The sequence below is a fragment of the Lontra canadensis genome, unplaced genomic scaffold, assembly GCF_010015895.1.
Source record: "Lontra canadensis isolate GAN:19392208 unplaced genomic scaffold, GSC_riverotter_1.0 scaffold9, whole genome shotgun sequence".
NCBI lineage: Eukaryota > Metazoa > Chordata > Mammalia > Carnivora > Mustelidae > Lontra > Lontra canadensis.
In genome coordinates this window covers 21,502,681-21,519,623 of record NW_022631003.1, presented here as the reverse complement: position 1 = coordinate 21,519,623, position 16,943 = coordinate 21,502,681, and the positions used below count along the sequence as shown (strand labels likewise).

Sequence of the window (16,943 nt, the reverse complement as noted above, 5' to 3'; positions counted from 1 at the left end):
CCCTGACACAACCATCCAGGATCCCCAGAGTGCCAGAGCAGTGTGTCCATCTTTGACCAAGTATGGAATAGCATCCCTTTCCATTATGTGATGGAGTCTATTATGGGGCCGCTAGGAAATGATAACTCGGACTGAATATTTTGCTAAGTGTCACATTGCTCTTTCACTTTTTCATTCCAGGCCTTTTTCTCCCCTGAACTAAAACATGTATTTATGGGCTGGTGCAGAATCAGATTTGAGTAATATGGCCACTAAGCTCTATGGTTCAGTGATGGGCAGTGTCCCTGAGAATGAATTACCCCCAACGTGGCTCTTCAATACCGGGTAAGTGGATATTGTTTGGGCAGATCCCATCAATCATCTGGCACAGTGATCCATGTCCAGATTCCAACAAGGGACCCCGCTAGGCTTATTGGCTAGAAGAGAAATTTAATTTATTTTAAAAATGAGAAAAATAAAGATCAGCAAATTTAGGTTATCTGTCTGAGCTCATAGGTTTAGGAAATAGCCAAAACAAGATTCAAAATCCAGCCCCAAGTTTTGTGGGTTTTGAGGGGTTTTGTTTAAGAATATCAAACTATTTCCTGGAACTCAAAGAAGCTCTTCTTTACCTCAGATATACCATTTGGTTCTTTAAATGCTTTTCCTGCCTTTCCAACCACCTACTAAGGGAGCATCAATAAATAAAACCATCTCTGTTTCTGAGGAGTTCACACTTCAGGGAACTGATCACTGTCTTCTTTCCTTCTTTCCCAAGCTACTATTTTAACCCATATAACAATGAGAAAGTAATCCCTCAGCCACCCCAGGGAGGAAAAACAAGAGTAATATCTCACTTCTCTATAGGAAAATACAGAGTTCCTTTTTCAGGACTGACACATCAGCCCAACTAACCCCTCTTTGGCAGCCTAGGAAATGGACTGTGCCTTTTTTGGTCTGTTGTGTTTGAGGTAAGAGAAGGCAAATCAAGCCGTTTCTGGAAGGTAGACAATGTTGTTACAGCCGAGAAACACTACTACTACTGACTCCAACATTTACCTCCCATTCATATATACAAACACAGCCACCTGGAGGGAGGAGCCAACCCAAGAGTCACGAGGAAATTTAATAGATTCCTAAATACTGCTGGCAAGTGTCTAATGATTACCTACGCCAGCCCTTCCTGAGCGCCAAGGAATACTGTACAACATGGGCTCGGGAAGGTGGAAGAGGAAACATTGCTCAAGGATTAAATAGAGTTTCTCTTAGGATGGGGAAGGGGGAAGACCCCAGGAAAGGACTCTGATAAGGAAAAGAAATGAACTTGTCAGCCTGACCCATCTCAAGCTCTGGTGCTAACTTCGGAGATTCAGCCCTGGTCTGTGATAGTGATTCAGGGATCACCCTACCTTGTGACCTAGATAAGGTTCCTCTGAATCTCATTCCATTCTAGTAGAAAGTCTAAAAATCGTCCCCAGTGTTGCATTAAATCCTGAAGTCTTGAGTTATCGTGATCATCTCCGACTTCAGATTCCTGCATTGGCAAATCACCCAGCCGTCCTGTTTCTGTTCTTACCCTGTCAGTCTGGATGCAGATCCAAGCACCTTTCTGTAATTCCCACAGAGTAGACAAGCGGTGGATGCCACAGACTTCACTGAAGTTTTGGGTTTTCAGTTTTAGATTCCCACTAGCATACAGTGATCACAAAGGGAGACATTTGGTCTTGCGTACTATAATGTTGAAAACAACAAGAGAACGCTCAGAGAGAGTCAGCTGCATGGATAAAGTGAGGCATCTTGTCTTCAAGGAAAACACAAGCAACTTCTGTTTATATTATACATCTTTGTTCTTAAAAGTCTTTAGCCTCATCCCACTAGGCCTTTCTCACTGGCCATTTTTTTCTATATCACTTCCAGCCACGAGCCATTCTTCTTGTTCCTCTTCCCATCTCTCCTCCTTACTCCCTTTTTCCTGGATTGGCGCTGGGAAATTCAAATTTTCTGCATTTTATTATAGAAAGCTATTTGTGGGGCGCCTGGGTGGCTCAGTGGTTTAAAGCCTCTGCCTTCAGCTCAGGTCATAATCTCAGGGTCCTGGGATGGAGCCCAGCATCAGGCTCTCTGCTCAGCAGGGAGCCTGCTTCCTCCTCTCTCTCTGCCTGCCTCTCTGCCTACTTGTGATTTCTGTCTGTCAATAAATAAATAAAATCTTAAAAAAAAAAAAAAAAGAAAAGAAAGCAATTTGTATTCCCCTCTAATTCCCAAGGCTTACATATCCAAAACCACTTGAGTACTCAACAAAACCTCTTAGCCTTTTTGCTACCTAATCCATCTTGGCATTATGTTATCCTATGTGAACAAGACCAGGAAGTGCTTTTCAGGAAAAAAAAAAAATCAGTGAAGGCAGGAATTATTTAAAAGTATATATTTACACCTTACATTTTTAATTTTATGTCAAAGCATATTCATGTTCACTTATTCTCCAGTTGGTTAACATTAGGCCAAGGACTTCTCTTGGAGCAGGAGTCCCCCTGATTGGAGCTCTGAATCAGCTTTCTTAAGTAAACCAAACCCCTAGGGTATTTGCTGCAGATTTTAGTGTTTGCTGTTTGAAGACAGTTGATGAATTCTGTAAGGGCAGATTATTTTTAGGTTGTTTTTTTTTTTATGTTATTCCCCAGTGTTTTATAGCAATCTTGCCACAGCAATTTTCTTAGTAAATTGCTTTTAAGATTTCCAACATTTTTCATAGCTATTTCTATCAGATTATATAACATTTAATTGAGGATATAACTTCATAAGTAAACTTGGCAAATTTAGACCCAAATGCAAGGGACCCTTACTAAACAAACAACTTCATTACAGGGAGCAGAATCATTTGTGACTTCTGGCTCCCGGCATCCAGTGTGTGTTTCAGTTAATCTCGTGAGTCTATTTGGTCATCAGGTGAGAAACACGTCACTGGGGCGCCTGGGTGGCTCAGTCAGTTAAGTGTCTGCCTTGGGCTCAGCTCATGATCCTAGATCACCAGCCCCACATCGGGCTCTCTACTCAGCAGGGAGCCTGCTTCTCCCTTTGCCTGCCCCTCTGCCTGCTTGTGCACGCCCTCTCTCTCTCTCTCTGTCAAATCAATAACTAAAACTTAAAAAAAAAAAAAAGAAAAGAAATATGTCACTGTTGCCATTTCTTCTCAATAAATTCAGATCAGAACTTCTAATGTTCTACTTAATAAAAAAATGGTCATGTTTTAGTTCCCTTAGTTGGTAAAATTCCTTTTGAAAAACTCATTTTTGCCTCTCCGCTGAGCTAACAAGATGGAGGCGGCCTTGGACTGCTGTGGAGTGCGGAGGAGCTGGGCTCCTCCAGCCCCGAAGGTGAGAAGGTGGGCTTAGCAGGAAGCCTGTAAGAGAGACCCAAAGTAGAAACAGAGAGTGCCACGTGCAAGCAGCTTATTCAGTTATCCCTTCCCCTATGGAGTCGTTTCCCTTCTTTTCTCCTGTCTTTGAGAGGTTTTGTTTCCCGATGGAGTGTGTCTTTAACTCTGCCAGCCCCAGTGTTTTATTATTTGCTTCTGACCCTTGAAACGCTCCCAGCAAACCTGCCTCCCTTTAATTATGATCTACGTGCTAGTGGTTTTAGGATCCAGGAAGAGCTGTTATCTTGGTCTTCCCATTTGGAAATCTTTTCCTGGTTATATGCTGTAATCAGAGGATTCCCAGAACCACATGTACCTGTTTTCATATCTGAATTAAAAGCACCGGGCAGTTATCTACCTCATTTTCTCCACCCTAGACATGGCTTTCATTCATTTCTAGACCAAATGAACCAAAGCAAAAAGTCTGCTCTTTCTCCTACCATGGGAAGCGGCAAGAGCAACAAGTTAGAAAGCCACTGGGGGGTTCCAGCTTGGCCGCCAGATGCACAACATAAAACCGTTGCCTGTAGCAGAGGTTAATCCGAGCTGGGATGACCACGTGCCTCTCTGCAGCCTGGTGTTCCAGTCTTCCTGACGTCCACTAAGCCTCCAGGGAACACCCATTCCTGACCTGACCTTCTGACCTCTGCCAGTCGCCCACCACCACCTGCCCCACCCATAAAATAATCCCAGCACCTTCAATCTAAATCAAAGCTAAGTTCGGTGAAGTCAGAGACTTCAGGAGACACCATGACTAAAGCTGCCCTATTCCACATCAACCATCCCACCAATATGGGCCTTTCGTGTCCCAACTTCTCCAGCATGTTTCATCCCCATGCTAATATGCTGTGATCAACAAATGCCTCAATATCCTGATCTCTTTATGGGCTCTTCCCTCAACCTCCTGGCTATGCTGGGATCAGGAGAGGTGCCACCTTAGGGATGGGGTACACACAGGTGCAAAGGCCCTGGTGACCTGGTGTATCTTAAACTATAATGTAGGTACATGAGTGTTCACTTTTTAATTTTTTAATTTGTATATATTCATTACAGACTATGTCTTAATATGAATTATCTACTTCATAATTTAACAATTTTTTTTTAAAAAACCAACCTCTGTTTCTTTGAGGCAAACACCAGCCAGCTATGGTACTCTCCATCCCTTTTGGTCAACCCCTGTTGAGTGCCAAAATACTGGTTGTTCTCCCTCATTTATTGTTACATGAATATCCTCCCATAATCTTACCTTTTTCTGGTTACCCATCTCTTTCTCCACTCTGCTTCTGGTAAGAGAAGCATAAGTTGTGCTTGTTTTCAATAATTGAGTACATTTCCAGAACCAGCCCTTCCTTCAGGTTCTTATCTACTATAAAATGATGAGAATCACAACTAGTACCATTCAGTTTTACTAATCCCTTCTACTAAGGTTTGGTTAATTGAGTACCCAGAATGCATTTCTTAATCTACCTGGGATGAACCGTAGAACAAGCGAGGCTAAATCAGGGTAACCAGAGTGTTACATCAGGCCATCACTGTCCTATCCCAAAGGCCTGAAGACTGACTTCTCATCATCACTCTCAGGATCTCTCTCAAGTCATGTCCTAAGGAAGTCCATTCTCCCTGTAGGCCCTGCAATGCGAGAGGATTAGTTGGTGTGGGGAAAGACCGCATACCTGGGGTCAGAATATGGGTGTAGTGTGAGAGTAAAGGAGAAATAGAAGGGAGTTTTTCTTTTATGGATGTCTTTTCTTTTTCTTGCCTGATTGCTCTGGCTAGGACTTCCAGTACTATTTTGAAAAGAAGTAGCAAGAGTGGGCATCCTTGCCTTGTACCAGATCTTCAAGGGAAAGATTTCAGGTTTTCCCTGTTAATTATTTTAGCTGTGAGATTTTCATAGATAGCCTTTATTGTGTTGAGGTAAATTTCCTTTATACTTTTCTATTGAGAATTTTAATCATGTACTTTTTTTAAGTAAACTCTATACCCAGTGTGGGACTATGGAGCGGTGGGGCTTGAATTCACATCCCTGAGATCAAGAGTCACATGTCCTACTGACTAAGCCCCCCAGGAGCCCCAAGAATTGTAATCATTAATCAGTGGACTTTGTCATATGCTCTTTCTTAATCTAGGGAGATGATCATGGGTTTTTTTTCCCTTTTATTTGGTAATGTGGTAAATCACATTGATTTGAATATATTGAAGTATCCCTCCATATGAGAGAGAAATTTCACTTGATCATGATGTATGGTCCTTTCAATGTGCTATTGAATTCAGTTTGCTAATATTTTATTGAGGATTTTTCATGTGTGTTCGTCAGGAATGCTGTCTATAATTTTCTTTTCTGATCTCTTTATCTGGTTTTGGTATTAACATGATGCTAACTTCATAAAATGAGTTTGGAAGTATTCTCTCTTTTTCTGTATTTGAAAGACTTTAAGAAGGATTGATATTCTTCTTTGAATACTTGGTGGAATTTATGCATGAAGACACCTGGTCCTGGACTTCTTTGTTGAGGTTTTCAATTACTGATTCAATCTCCTTATTTGTTATTTGTTTCATGTTTTTCATTTTTTCTTCATTCAGTTTTGGTAGGTTGTATGTTTCTAGAAATTTATTCAACTCTTCTAGGTTACCCAGTTAATTATTAAGTGTGTATAACTGCTTATAATTGTCCCTTCTGATTCTTTTTATTTCTGAGACATCCATTGTAATGTCCACTCTTTCACTTCTTTCTTTATTTATATGCATTTTCTCTTTGTTCCTTAGTTAAGGGTTTGTCAGTTTTATCTTTTCAAAAAACCAATTATTAGTTTTGTTGATTTTTTTCTATTCCCTGTTTGACTTATTTCTCCTCTAATTTTTATCACTTCCTTCTGTCTGCTAAATTTGGGTTTAGTTTGTTCTTCTAGTTTCTCGATGTATAAAATTAGATTGTTTATTTGAGATCTTTCTTAATGTAAATGTCTATTGGTATAAATTTCCCCCTTAATACTGCTTCTGCTCCATCCCATAAGTTTTGGTATGGGTTTGGTTTTCTTTTTTATTTGTCTCAAGATACTCTTTAAGTTCTTTTGATTACCACTTTTACCCAAGGGTTGTTTTAGAATGTGTTGTTTCGTTTTCACACATTCATGAATTTTCCATTATTTACTTATTCTCTTTTTTAAATTTTATTTTATTTATATTTTGCTGTTATTGACATCTAGCTTTATTCCACTGTGGTCAGAAAAAAATTCTTGGAATGGTTTTAATCTTCTTGAAATTGTTAAAACTTGTTTTTTCGACGTAACATTGTTATATCCTAGAAAATGAGCTTTGTACACTTAAGAAATATGTATTCTTTGCTATTGGACGGAAAGTTGGTGTATGTCCATTTGGTCTGTAGTATTGTTCAAATCAGCTGTTTTTTCATTGATTTTTTTGTCTTGGTATTCTATCCATTATTGCAAGTAAATATTGAAATCCCTTGCTATTAGATTGTTGTCAATTTGTCAATTGTTGAGTTTTTCTTTCAGGTGTGTTGGTATTTGCTGTATACATGTAAGTGCTCTTGTGTTGAGTGCATGTGTTTATAATTATTATACTTTCCTATTGAATTAACCCTTTTATCATTGTATAATGTCCTTCTTTGTATAATTTGTTTGATGTAAGTATAGCCCCCTTCTTTTTCCTGGTTACCATTTGCATGGAATATCTTTTCCTATTCTTCACTTTCAGCCTATCTGTGTCTTTAAATCTAAAGTGAATCTTTTGTACATTGTCGATGAATATTAGTGGGGTTTTTTGATCTGTTCAATCAGGCACTTGTGCCTTTTGTTTAGTGAGTTTAACATATTTACATTTAAATTAATTCTTAAGAGAGGGAGGCAGACCTAAGAGATTCTTAACTATTAAGAACAAACTGAGGGTGGCTGGATCAGTGGGGGTTGGGCTAAATGGGTGATGGGGATTAAGGAGGACACCTGTTGTGATGAGCACTGGGTATTATATTTAAGCTAATCACTAAATTCTACTCCTTCAACCAATATTATACTATATGTTAAACTAACTAGAATTTAAAAACCTGAAACAAACAAAATAAAAAGTAATTACTGATATGAGAGGATTTATTATTGCCATTTCCTTCTTTGTTTTCTGTTGTTTTGCTCCTGTTTTGTACCTCTCTTCCACTCTTCTTTGCTATGTGATGATTTTTTTGTAGTGATTTGCTCTTATTTTTTCTTTCTTTTTTTTTGTATTTATTGACTTTAATTGCATGCAAAATTTTATACTTTTACTCTCCTATCCCTACATTTTGTGTTCTTATCATGAGTGCTTCTTTTTATCGCATGTACTCATTAAAAACAGGCAGTTCTGTCAGCTGAGGTCAGCACTGGTGAAGACTGCAAGCATCCTTGATACCAAAACTACAGCAGCAAGTTCCGTTAGCCTTCTCTTGCTCTACTTCTACCCCATAGGGGAGTTCCTGGCCAATGAGATCCCTCTGGGTCCTGGGGTCTGTGGTGCAGACACCAAGGCACTGGGGAGGGTGGTGCAGTGGCTCCGGTCCCAATGAGGGTGCACCAACAGCTCCTTCTCAAAGGAGACACAGCAGTGTGTACTTCAGGCATCTCTGTCAGCTGGAGTTAGTGTCAGCAAACACCGCAAAGGTCCTTGATGATGAAAACTGCAAGTTTTCTACCAGTGGCAAAGGCTGCTTGGGTCCTCTTGCTCTCCTTTCCCTGCAGTAAAATGTCATGGCCAAGGAGATCCCTCTTGGTGTGGAGCAGGACCACATGGGAGGATGGAATGACACACATAAAATGCTTGTGTTTTCCTATGGGGCCATCTTGATTTTTTTGTTCCACTGGGTTGCTGCAGCTTCTTCATTGCACTCCCAAAGCCTTCCCAGAGCTATTTTCATCTGTGGGCAGTTGTTTTCATGGAGGGATGAAAGCTGGGGCTTCCTAGCCCTCCATCTTGTTGATGTTACTTGCTTTAAGTTTGAAACATAAACTTGGCTTGAGTGGTCATCAAGTCAGTGGTGTAAATAATGACATTATTTTGTCAATTGTACTACATTTCTGACTATATTTCCAAACCTCCATTTAGATTCAGGTCCTCTTCCCAAAACTCTAGGCTACTCCACATCTGCACAGGTTCCTTAAAATCAGCATGTCCAAAAACAGATGTCATGATCTTCTTCCTTAAACCTGCTCCTCTTCCAGAATCCTAGAGCTTGCTTAACAGCTTTCCCACCTACCCAACTGAGCTTAAGCTAATGCTCCCACATCCAATAAATACCAAATCTCATCTATTTTACTTCTTAGATATCTCTCTCTTTTTTTTTTCCTTTTGTAGGAAATCTTTTTATTCACACTAAAGAAATTTCCTATAGTTTTCATATTTAACACATTTTATTTTTTGAAACAGTGAAAATACATATTGAGAGCATCTTTAAAACTATTTCATATACATTTTAGATACTTATTTTTTTTCCTCAGCTTGTGTTAAAGTTTAATTAGTTTTTTTTTAATTTATGGTATCTTTATATTATTAACATATAATGTATTATCTGTTTCAGGGGTACAGGCCTGTGATTCATCAGTCTTACACTATACACAAGTCTCACCATAACACATACCCTCCCCAGTGTCCATCACCCACCCACCCCATGCCCCACCCCCTCCACTCCAGCAACCCTCAGTTTGCTTCCTGAGATTAAGGGTCTCTTATGGTTTGTCTGCATCTTTTAGATATCTCTTGAACCCATCTCCACTGCCATTGCCCTCATCCAGATCTCCTTTACCTCGCATTTGGACCACAGAAACATTGCCCTAATTTACTCCATGTCCCCACTCTCTCTAGGTCATTCTTGTCATGGCAGCCTAAGAGGTCTTTATAAAATTCGTTGGATCATGTTCCTTTCTTGACCTTTAGGGTGAAGTTCCAGATCCTTAATGGGTTATAGGAAACTCTATGGCCTACCCCTGTCTACTCCACTGAAAACCTTTTCTTTTTTTTTTTTTTTTTAAGATTTTATTTATTTATTTGACAGACAGAGATCACAAGTAGGCAGAGAGGCAGGCAGAGAGGGAGGAGGAGGAAGCAGTCTTCCTGCTGAGCAGAAAGCCCAATGTGGGGCTCAATCCCAGGACCCTGGGATCATGACCTGAGCCGAAGGCAGAGACTTTAACCTACTGAGCCACCCAGGCGCCCCTCCACTGAGAACCTTTATTGCCCCTAGACTCCTAGCTCTCTCTACTCCAACCATGCTGTATTTCTTTCAGTTCCTCAGATATCCATGTTACTTCCCACTTCTGGGCCTTTGCACACGCTGTCCCCCTGCCCTCCATATGCTTCTCCTCTTTCCATTGAGCTAACTCCTGTTCATCCTTCAGGGTTTAACTTAAAGGACACTTTCTCAGGAAAACATCCTTGACTTTCTAGAATACGCTGTTAATCTGCTCTGTGCCTCAGAGTACTCTGCCCTTTTTTTCACAGTTGAATTTATTCACAATTATTTATTTAATATGTGTCTTCACCACCAGAATGCATGTTCCATGAAGACATTAAAGTACCCACACCACCTGTAGCTGTATACCTAGTGCCTAGCTAACGCCCAGCACCCAGTCAAGTCTCAGTAAACAGTTGCTGACCAGTGATTGAAACGCAGTTCTTCCTAGTTAAGGATTCAGTTCCGGTATGCAGATATAACCTAAACACCAATAGTCCATGATATTTGTGCTTTCCTTTAAGCCCTTTGACCCTTATTTTTCATTTTACACATCTTTTTATGTACATACTAGACTTCTTGCTTCCCTTTTTCCTCTTCCCAGTGATGTGTCACAAATTGATGTATTTTTATTGGGTGAGGCCCAGGCAATCTCCCTGTTTATAACTCTGGCCTTTCTGTGAGCAAACACACAAAGTGAACTTTGGTTTATCTCCTATCATAATGTAGCTCCTAATTGCTGGCAGGGAGGCTGTATTCCATAGTCCACGTGACCAGTGGGGCATGACCAGAAAGGAGCGTGGGGAAGAGTGGACCAAAGGACCCAGCTAGAGGCTGCCCAGCTGGAGTCCCTGCCTCCCTAAAGGCACAGAGTAAAACAAGTGAGCCCAAGGAGTATGGTTCTGAGGTAAGCAAGGGCACGAAGATGACACTATTGGGCTTAGCTTTGTGGTCACTGCTCCTCCGTCCAGGGCTGACGTTCTGGGCCTCCCAGATCAGTCAGAACTGCAACAATGGCAGCTACGAGATCAGCGTCCTGATGATGAACAACTCAGCCTTCCCAGAGTCCTTGGATAACTTGAGACAAGCGGTGGATGAGGGAGTGGAAATAGTGAAACAGCGTCTGCTTACTGCTGGTAAGAACATGGTCAAAGAGTCCACCTCCTCCCTGTTACCACCTCTGGGGTCAAAGGGTTGCTTAGCCAAGACCTTCCATTTGCCTGATCACCCACTCTCTTCTAAGGCTGGCTCCACAACCCCTTTCTGTTTCAAGGCAGTAGGTTCTCGGAGAGAAGGATTTAGGTCCTACTGCATTGTGCTCCATCATAATCCACCCTGCTCTTGGAATGGCCCCAACAGAGGGAATTACAGATGTTCACAGCAGTGAACTGCCCCAGACAAAACTCGATTGATGGCTCAGTTTCAGGAGGACATTGTGTTCCTTTCTGCAGCTGCTCAGAGGCAGTATTTGGTCTGAACCTGAGACTTTACAGGCTTACAGTCAAGAAGATGAATTAAGAGAGTTAAATTCGTACAGACATGGACTCTTTTTCTGGGGTTTTTAATCCATCTGTTCACTCTTACATCTCTGTTGGCTGTTATTATAAGACACAATCAAATTTGCAACCAAATTCAGTGTTGCAGTTCTTTATTGTGTCTAGTAGTTATTAAAATAAACTTTATAACATCAGATAAAATACATAAAGGCAAAAAATCATGCCTGATAATTTTCAGCCACCTGGATATTTCATTTCCAGTGTCTGTTAATATATGCCTCTTAGTTTCTTGTTTTTAAGAACATGGTTGGGATCACTATGGTATAGAAACAATCTTCTATTCTTCTGATTTTATGTCACATTATTCTGCAAGTGACTTTCCTAAAGCTGCGTAATCTTCATGTGAATCTTCATCACATCATGTGAGCAGATATAGAATATTCCTCGGAGTCAATACCTTCCCAAACCATCTAATTATTCCCTACTGTATGATTTCCTATTGTTTTTAAATTTTCACGATTATTTTAAAATATTATAATAAACACACACACACACATACACACATCTATGTATATATTTTTTTCTATTCTTGAGACTAGATTGCCAAAAGTATAAGTACTGAGTCAATGACTAGATCATACATCTTAATGTTTATTTGTAGTTCTAAAGAGGATATGTCTTCATTTCCTCCATTTAAAATTCTGTGGTAATCAGCTCTTTTCTAGTGCCCAAGTTGCATGGTTTCATTACCTTGTGGTAATGCCATGTGGCTAACACAAGGTATATGTTATATGTTATTTGGTACCTCTGCCAATGACTTTACATAGTGTATGGAAGGTAATTAAGCCCTCGTGCTATACATTGCTGTTCCTAGACTGGGCGTGTGTGTTCTGAGAAGTTGTCATAAGTGAGATTTGAATAACCACTAAAAATGCAATAAAATTCTATGGTAATAAAAGCAAGAGGTATCATACATCACATATGTGTGATAACATTTTGCTGTGCAATATACATTTCTTTGACTTGCCTGAGACCAATTCTGGTGTAGATAGATAGATCTGATCTAGAGCTGTAATGGAACTATAATGTCATTTAATTAAAGCCCCTTATTTACCAAGACTGTGGCATCATGGAAGGAGTATTTGATCTGAAATATGAGAACATGGATTGGAGTCACTGTCCTAGAGTTTTCTTGCTTTGTGACCCTGGACGAGCAATTTCCCTTAGTCTCTCCGAGTCTTGGTTTCCTTCTTTATTGAGTACCTGTTGTGTATTAGGTCAGATATATAATCTCTTTAGTCATCACAGTTCTGTAAGATTGGCATTATTGGCACAGTTTCACAGTGGAGGTTTAATAACTTTGCTGAAGTCATACAGGTTGCCTATTGGAAATGAGATTCCAACCCTATCTGTCTGGTTCCAAAGAGCATATTGTATTGCCACCGTAAGATCGTTAGCCATCATGAATTAACTTTCCATTAAAATAAGGCAGTGGAACACTGTGGTTAGAAGCAGAGATTTGGAATCAGATCTTGGTTCGTATTCCAGCTTTTGAACCAACTGTTTATCACCAGCAACCTGGAGCAAATTAAGTTTTCTGAACCTCAATCCCCTTATTGTTTGAAATCACAATAAACGGTAGTTGGCTATGGTATGAATTAAATGAGGAAATTCGTATAAAGTACCTAATACACAGACTGAAACATACTAAGAACTCAGAGAGTAGCAGTTGTTTCATCGTTGTCACTGTTGTTTTGGTTGAGGACATTAATGTTGTGTTATTGCTGTCGTGTTGTTGCTGCTGTTACTTAAACAAGTTACCAGGGTACAAAATATACAGTGTAGTGTAGTGTTAAGATCTGATCTCTGGACTCATATAACCTGTCTGGACTCATATAACCTGAATTGGAGTTCCTGATCTATCAATCACTAGTAATTATAAACGCTTTATTGGGTTGTTTATTCTAAGTTCCACTCATCTCCTTTACCAAATAGAATTAGGCATCGTGAGGTGGTTGAATGAATTAAACAAGTGGAGAATTTGGTCGGGGGATAAACAACGATGCCCAGATTTTTGCACATGATGATGCATTTTGTCAGATGAGTGTTCATGCATAGGAAACTCAAGAAGTGCAGGTTGTAATGGAAAGATAGATTCATGTTCTAAACACACTGAGCATTACTATCTGGGGGAAATTCTAAGTCTTCTTAGAAATTCTAATTCTAAGTCTAAGACTACACTTAAAGAGCTAAATTGCAGAAAATATTAAGAATCCAAATGTGGGTGATGTCCAAATGGAAGAAAACAATATTTTTTTCCTAGTACTTAGGAAACTCCTGTAGGTTTTGAAGAATAGATAGGATTTGGTGGAAAACATGAAAAAAAGAGATTCCTTCAACTTAAGGACATCAGCTCCTCAAGGATGTATGTTCCATGACTAAGCACATCTCTTTCATACGTGCCAAATGGTCTCATGCGCTGAGGGGTCCCTTTCCTAGACTCCAGCACCTATATTCAGATTCACTGTGGTCCAAACCCATCCTCAAAGCCCTAGGTAGGGAGAAAGGATTCTCTGTATTCTATAGCATTCCACTCATCTTCCCAGGACAGAGGTATCCTGGTGGGGTGGAGGTGCAGGCAGGATAAAGATGAGGAACAGCACTTGGGGGAACTGTTTATTTTAAGTTAAGCTTTGATTTGAAGTCATTACATTGTTTGAAAATTTTCCATGTTTTCTTGAGAAATCAGTTGGGATTTGGGAAGATAAAAGGGAAGGGATCTTCATCTTCCCCTACCCAATTAAAAAGCAAAAGCAGAAACAGTTCACATAACCATAAAATTTTTGAGAGACAGCAGCATGCAACGTATTTTCTACAGAAATGGCTCTCAAATTTTGTGGTCTCAAGACCTCTTTATACCCTTCAAAATAATTGCAGGCTCTGTAGAGTTCTGTATATATAGTTACATTTACCGACGTTTACTATATTGGATATTAAGACTGAAAAATGGTTTAAATATTTGCTTATTAATTAATTTAAAATAATTACAAACACCTTATCTGTTCACATAGATAAAATTTACTAAAGAAAACCTCTATTTCTCAAGCCAAAAAATAAAAATAGGTAGTAAAAATGGTATCAATTTACATTTTTGTACATCTTTAATGTCAGGCTTCATAGAAAATGGCTGGATTCTCATATCTGCTTCTGCATTTAATCTGTTGTTATAATACAGTTAATATCATGTAGGCTTTCAAAACTCTACTATATGCTCATGAGAGAAGAGTGGAAAAAACAAAGATGTCTTAATTTACTTAGGCTAGCTTTGACCTTCTAGCCCTCCTGAAAGACTCTTAAGGTACCTCTGGGGTCTGTGGCCCACACATTGTGAACTACCGTTCTACAGTATGTCTGATTCTAGAATCAGACAGTCCTAGGTTCAAAACCCCAGCTGTGTAACGCTAAGCAAGTCAATCTACCTCTCTAGACCTTCATTTTCTCATTTTTAAATTAGGAATTTTAACTAACCTCCTATGATTTAGGAGAGGCTTAAGGATTGAAATAATGCTTGCAAAATCCAGAGCCCAATGCTAGGCATATAGTAACAGAGATCGCCCCGTTCTGTTCTATCTATAAATGGATGAGGAACTGGGGCCCCAGAGTTGAAGTCACTTGCCTGAGGTCACACTCAATAGATGTTGGCACCCCTTCTTCTAGATCCCGTGCAGGATTTATACTTGTCTGCCACGGGCTGCCTGGACTACTGGATTTTGAAGTGGGTCATCTTCAATGCCCCTCCTGGTGGCAGGAGGGAGAAGAGCCCTCATGGGGGAGGAGGAAGAGCTATCTTAGACTTCAACAGCTGTGGGTGTAGCCATCTTCCCAACCCCTGTTTCTGTTGTGTGACTCTGTGCTGGCCTCCACTCCACCCCCTGACTCCTCCTGCTGCTTTCTAAGACCAGCTCCGGTACTATTTTCCACTGGTCCCAACATGTACTCTCTTTTTCTCCTGGGCCTCCCACAGCCTCACTTATACTATCCTCCTGGCTTCATATACTCTATAGTCTCCCTATTGCCATGAGAATTAAATAACAAAAAGGGTACAAAGTGTTCTGTCTTATGGCTGGCACAGGGCCACATTCAGGTGTTAATTGCTCTTATATCCATCGCTGGCCCCACCTCTTCTTTTTATTTTCTCTGACTGGTCTTCTTGCATGGACCTCTTCTTTTTGACTAGACCTACTGCCAACTTTTATTTAGCTCTCTTACTGAACAAAGTATCAGGACACGTGTTCTTGAATCAACCCTCCTTCCCCCAAAAAGGCAAGAGGTAAAATGCTCCCTAGTTGACAGACAAACCTCTGAGGCAGCTAAAGAGTATGAAGACTATTTCATTCTCAGTCTTGAAAAACACTGTTACTTGGACGTTCAGAAGAACAACAACCTTTTCTGTTGTTGATGTGTTTTACTCTTGTAGAGGTATCAAAATTATTATGTTTGACAGTTATGGTTTTAAGACCATTTTATGTATGAAGGCACCCAGTTAGAGAAATTCAGATGGCTTGTGCAAGAACACAAAGAAAGTCATGCATCCTTCAACCAGCAGCGTGACGAGCGACTGAGGTTTTCAGACTTCCTGTGTAAATGCTTGGCCAAATGAAGGATGCCACTGCTTAGGAATCACACATCTGTCCTCAATATTTTTTTATTCGGAGGAAACGAAATGGAAGAGACAGACCTTGATCATATGGTTGTGCTGTCTTTTTATTCCCTTCCAAGAGAGAATTTCTAGCAATCTAGCAATGAGGGATATCATCCTCAGTGCTCTTGCCCTTATCTGAAGATGACCCATTATCCAAAGACCCTGGACCCTGATGGACACATTTCACCAGTGTGCACATTGGCAGCAAACAGAATCAGCACTTTGGGAACATGAAAGAATAGATATCAGACTGTCTGTATCTTTGCTGTCTTAAAGCTCTGCAGATGTGTAGAAGAAACTTACTGGGACTACAAGAGTGAAAAGAAGAGAACTATGAACAGAATGAAAATGTCATAAAACCAGATTGTGGGATGGTTGCACAAATATACACTCTTAATAAAAATCATCAAACTGTACACTTTAAATGGGCGATTTTTATGGAGGGTAAATTATACCTCAATAGGGCTGTTGAGAGAGACAGACAGAAATGAGACAGAGGAAAGAAGTGACAGGAAGTAATATAAAATATATTCTTATATATAATATTCTTGGGCCTGAAGAGGAATATCCATTTTTTCCCAGGATCAACTGGTAAAAAAGTAAACCTCATGGCTACAAACTACGGAAAAATAACACATTTTCTCTTTTCCCTCATTTCTGGAAACAGGCATAAATGTGACTGTGAATGCTACATTCATCTATTCAGATAGTGTGATTTATAAGTCAAATGACTGCCGGAGTAGCACCTGTGAAGGCCTTGACCTACTCAGGGAAATTTCTGTAAGTAAACACTTTCGTAGGTAGAGCTCACGCCTCTCGGCATACCAAAGTCACAGTGTGGAACTTAAGCACTTGTCCATGAGCCTCTTGTATGTCACCTCTAGTCGCATAGCTGAGTGTTTTGGAGAGAGGGTAATCTGACTTCAGCCCCATATGTTTCCCAAGTGATGAGGGCCTTCTGGGAGTCCAGGAAAGTGGGGAGAACTTTCTATGTTCTATTTGTGCACTTTCAATATTACGGAGGGGAATTCTTTTAAGTGTCTTCAAAACATTTTAAAATTTTAAATGTTGGCATTAACTGGTTTTCTTGTGTGTCCCTCAGGAAGTGCCTGAGGTATTTCAAAGTCCTACACCAGA

The 16,943-nt window shown here is 40.0% G+C and overlaps 1 protein-coding gene across 2 annotated transcripts in view; it reads left to right on the top strand.

The window, feature by feature from the left end:
• The first annotated feature begins 280 nt into the window (after positions 1-280).
• GUCY2C (guanylate cyclase 2C) overlaps positions 281-16,943 on the top strand; it is a 78,393-nt gene continuing 61,730 nt past the window's right edge. Inside the window, exons 1-3 of one of the 2 annotated variants that reach the window (XM_032855049.1) lie at positions 281-324; positions 10,338-10,744; positions 16,474-16,586. In XM_032855049.1, the coding sequence (XP_032710940.1) occupies positions 10,534-10,744; positions 16,474-16,586 (324 nt within the window). In that variant the 5' untranslated portion in view covers positions 281-324; positions 10,338-10,533. Of the gene's footprint in view, positions 325-10,238; positions 10,745-16,473; positions 16,587-16,943 lie in introns of those variants that run through there. The other variant, XM_032855050.1, reaches the window with a different exon arrangement.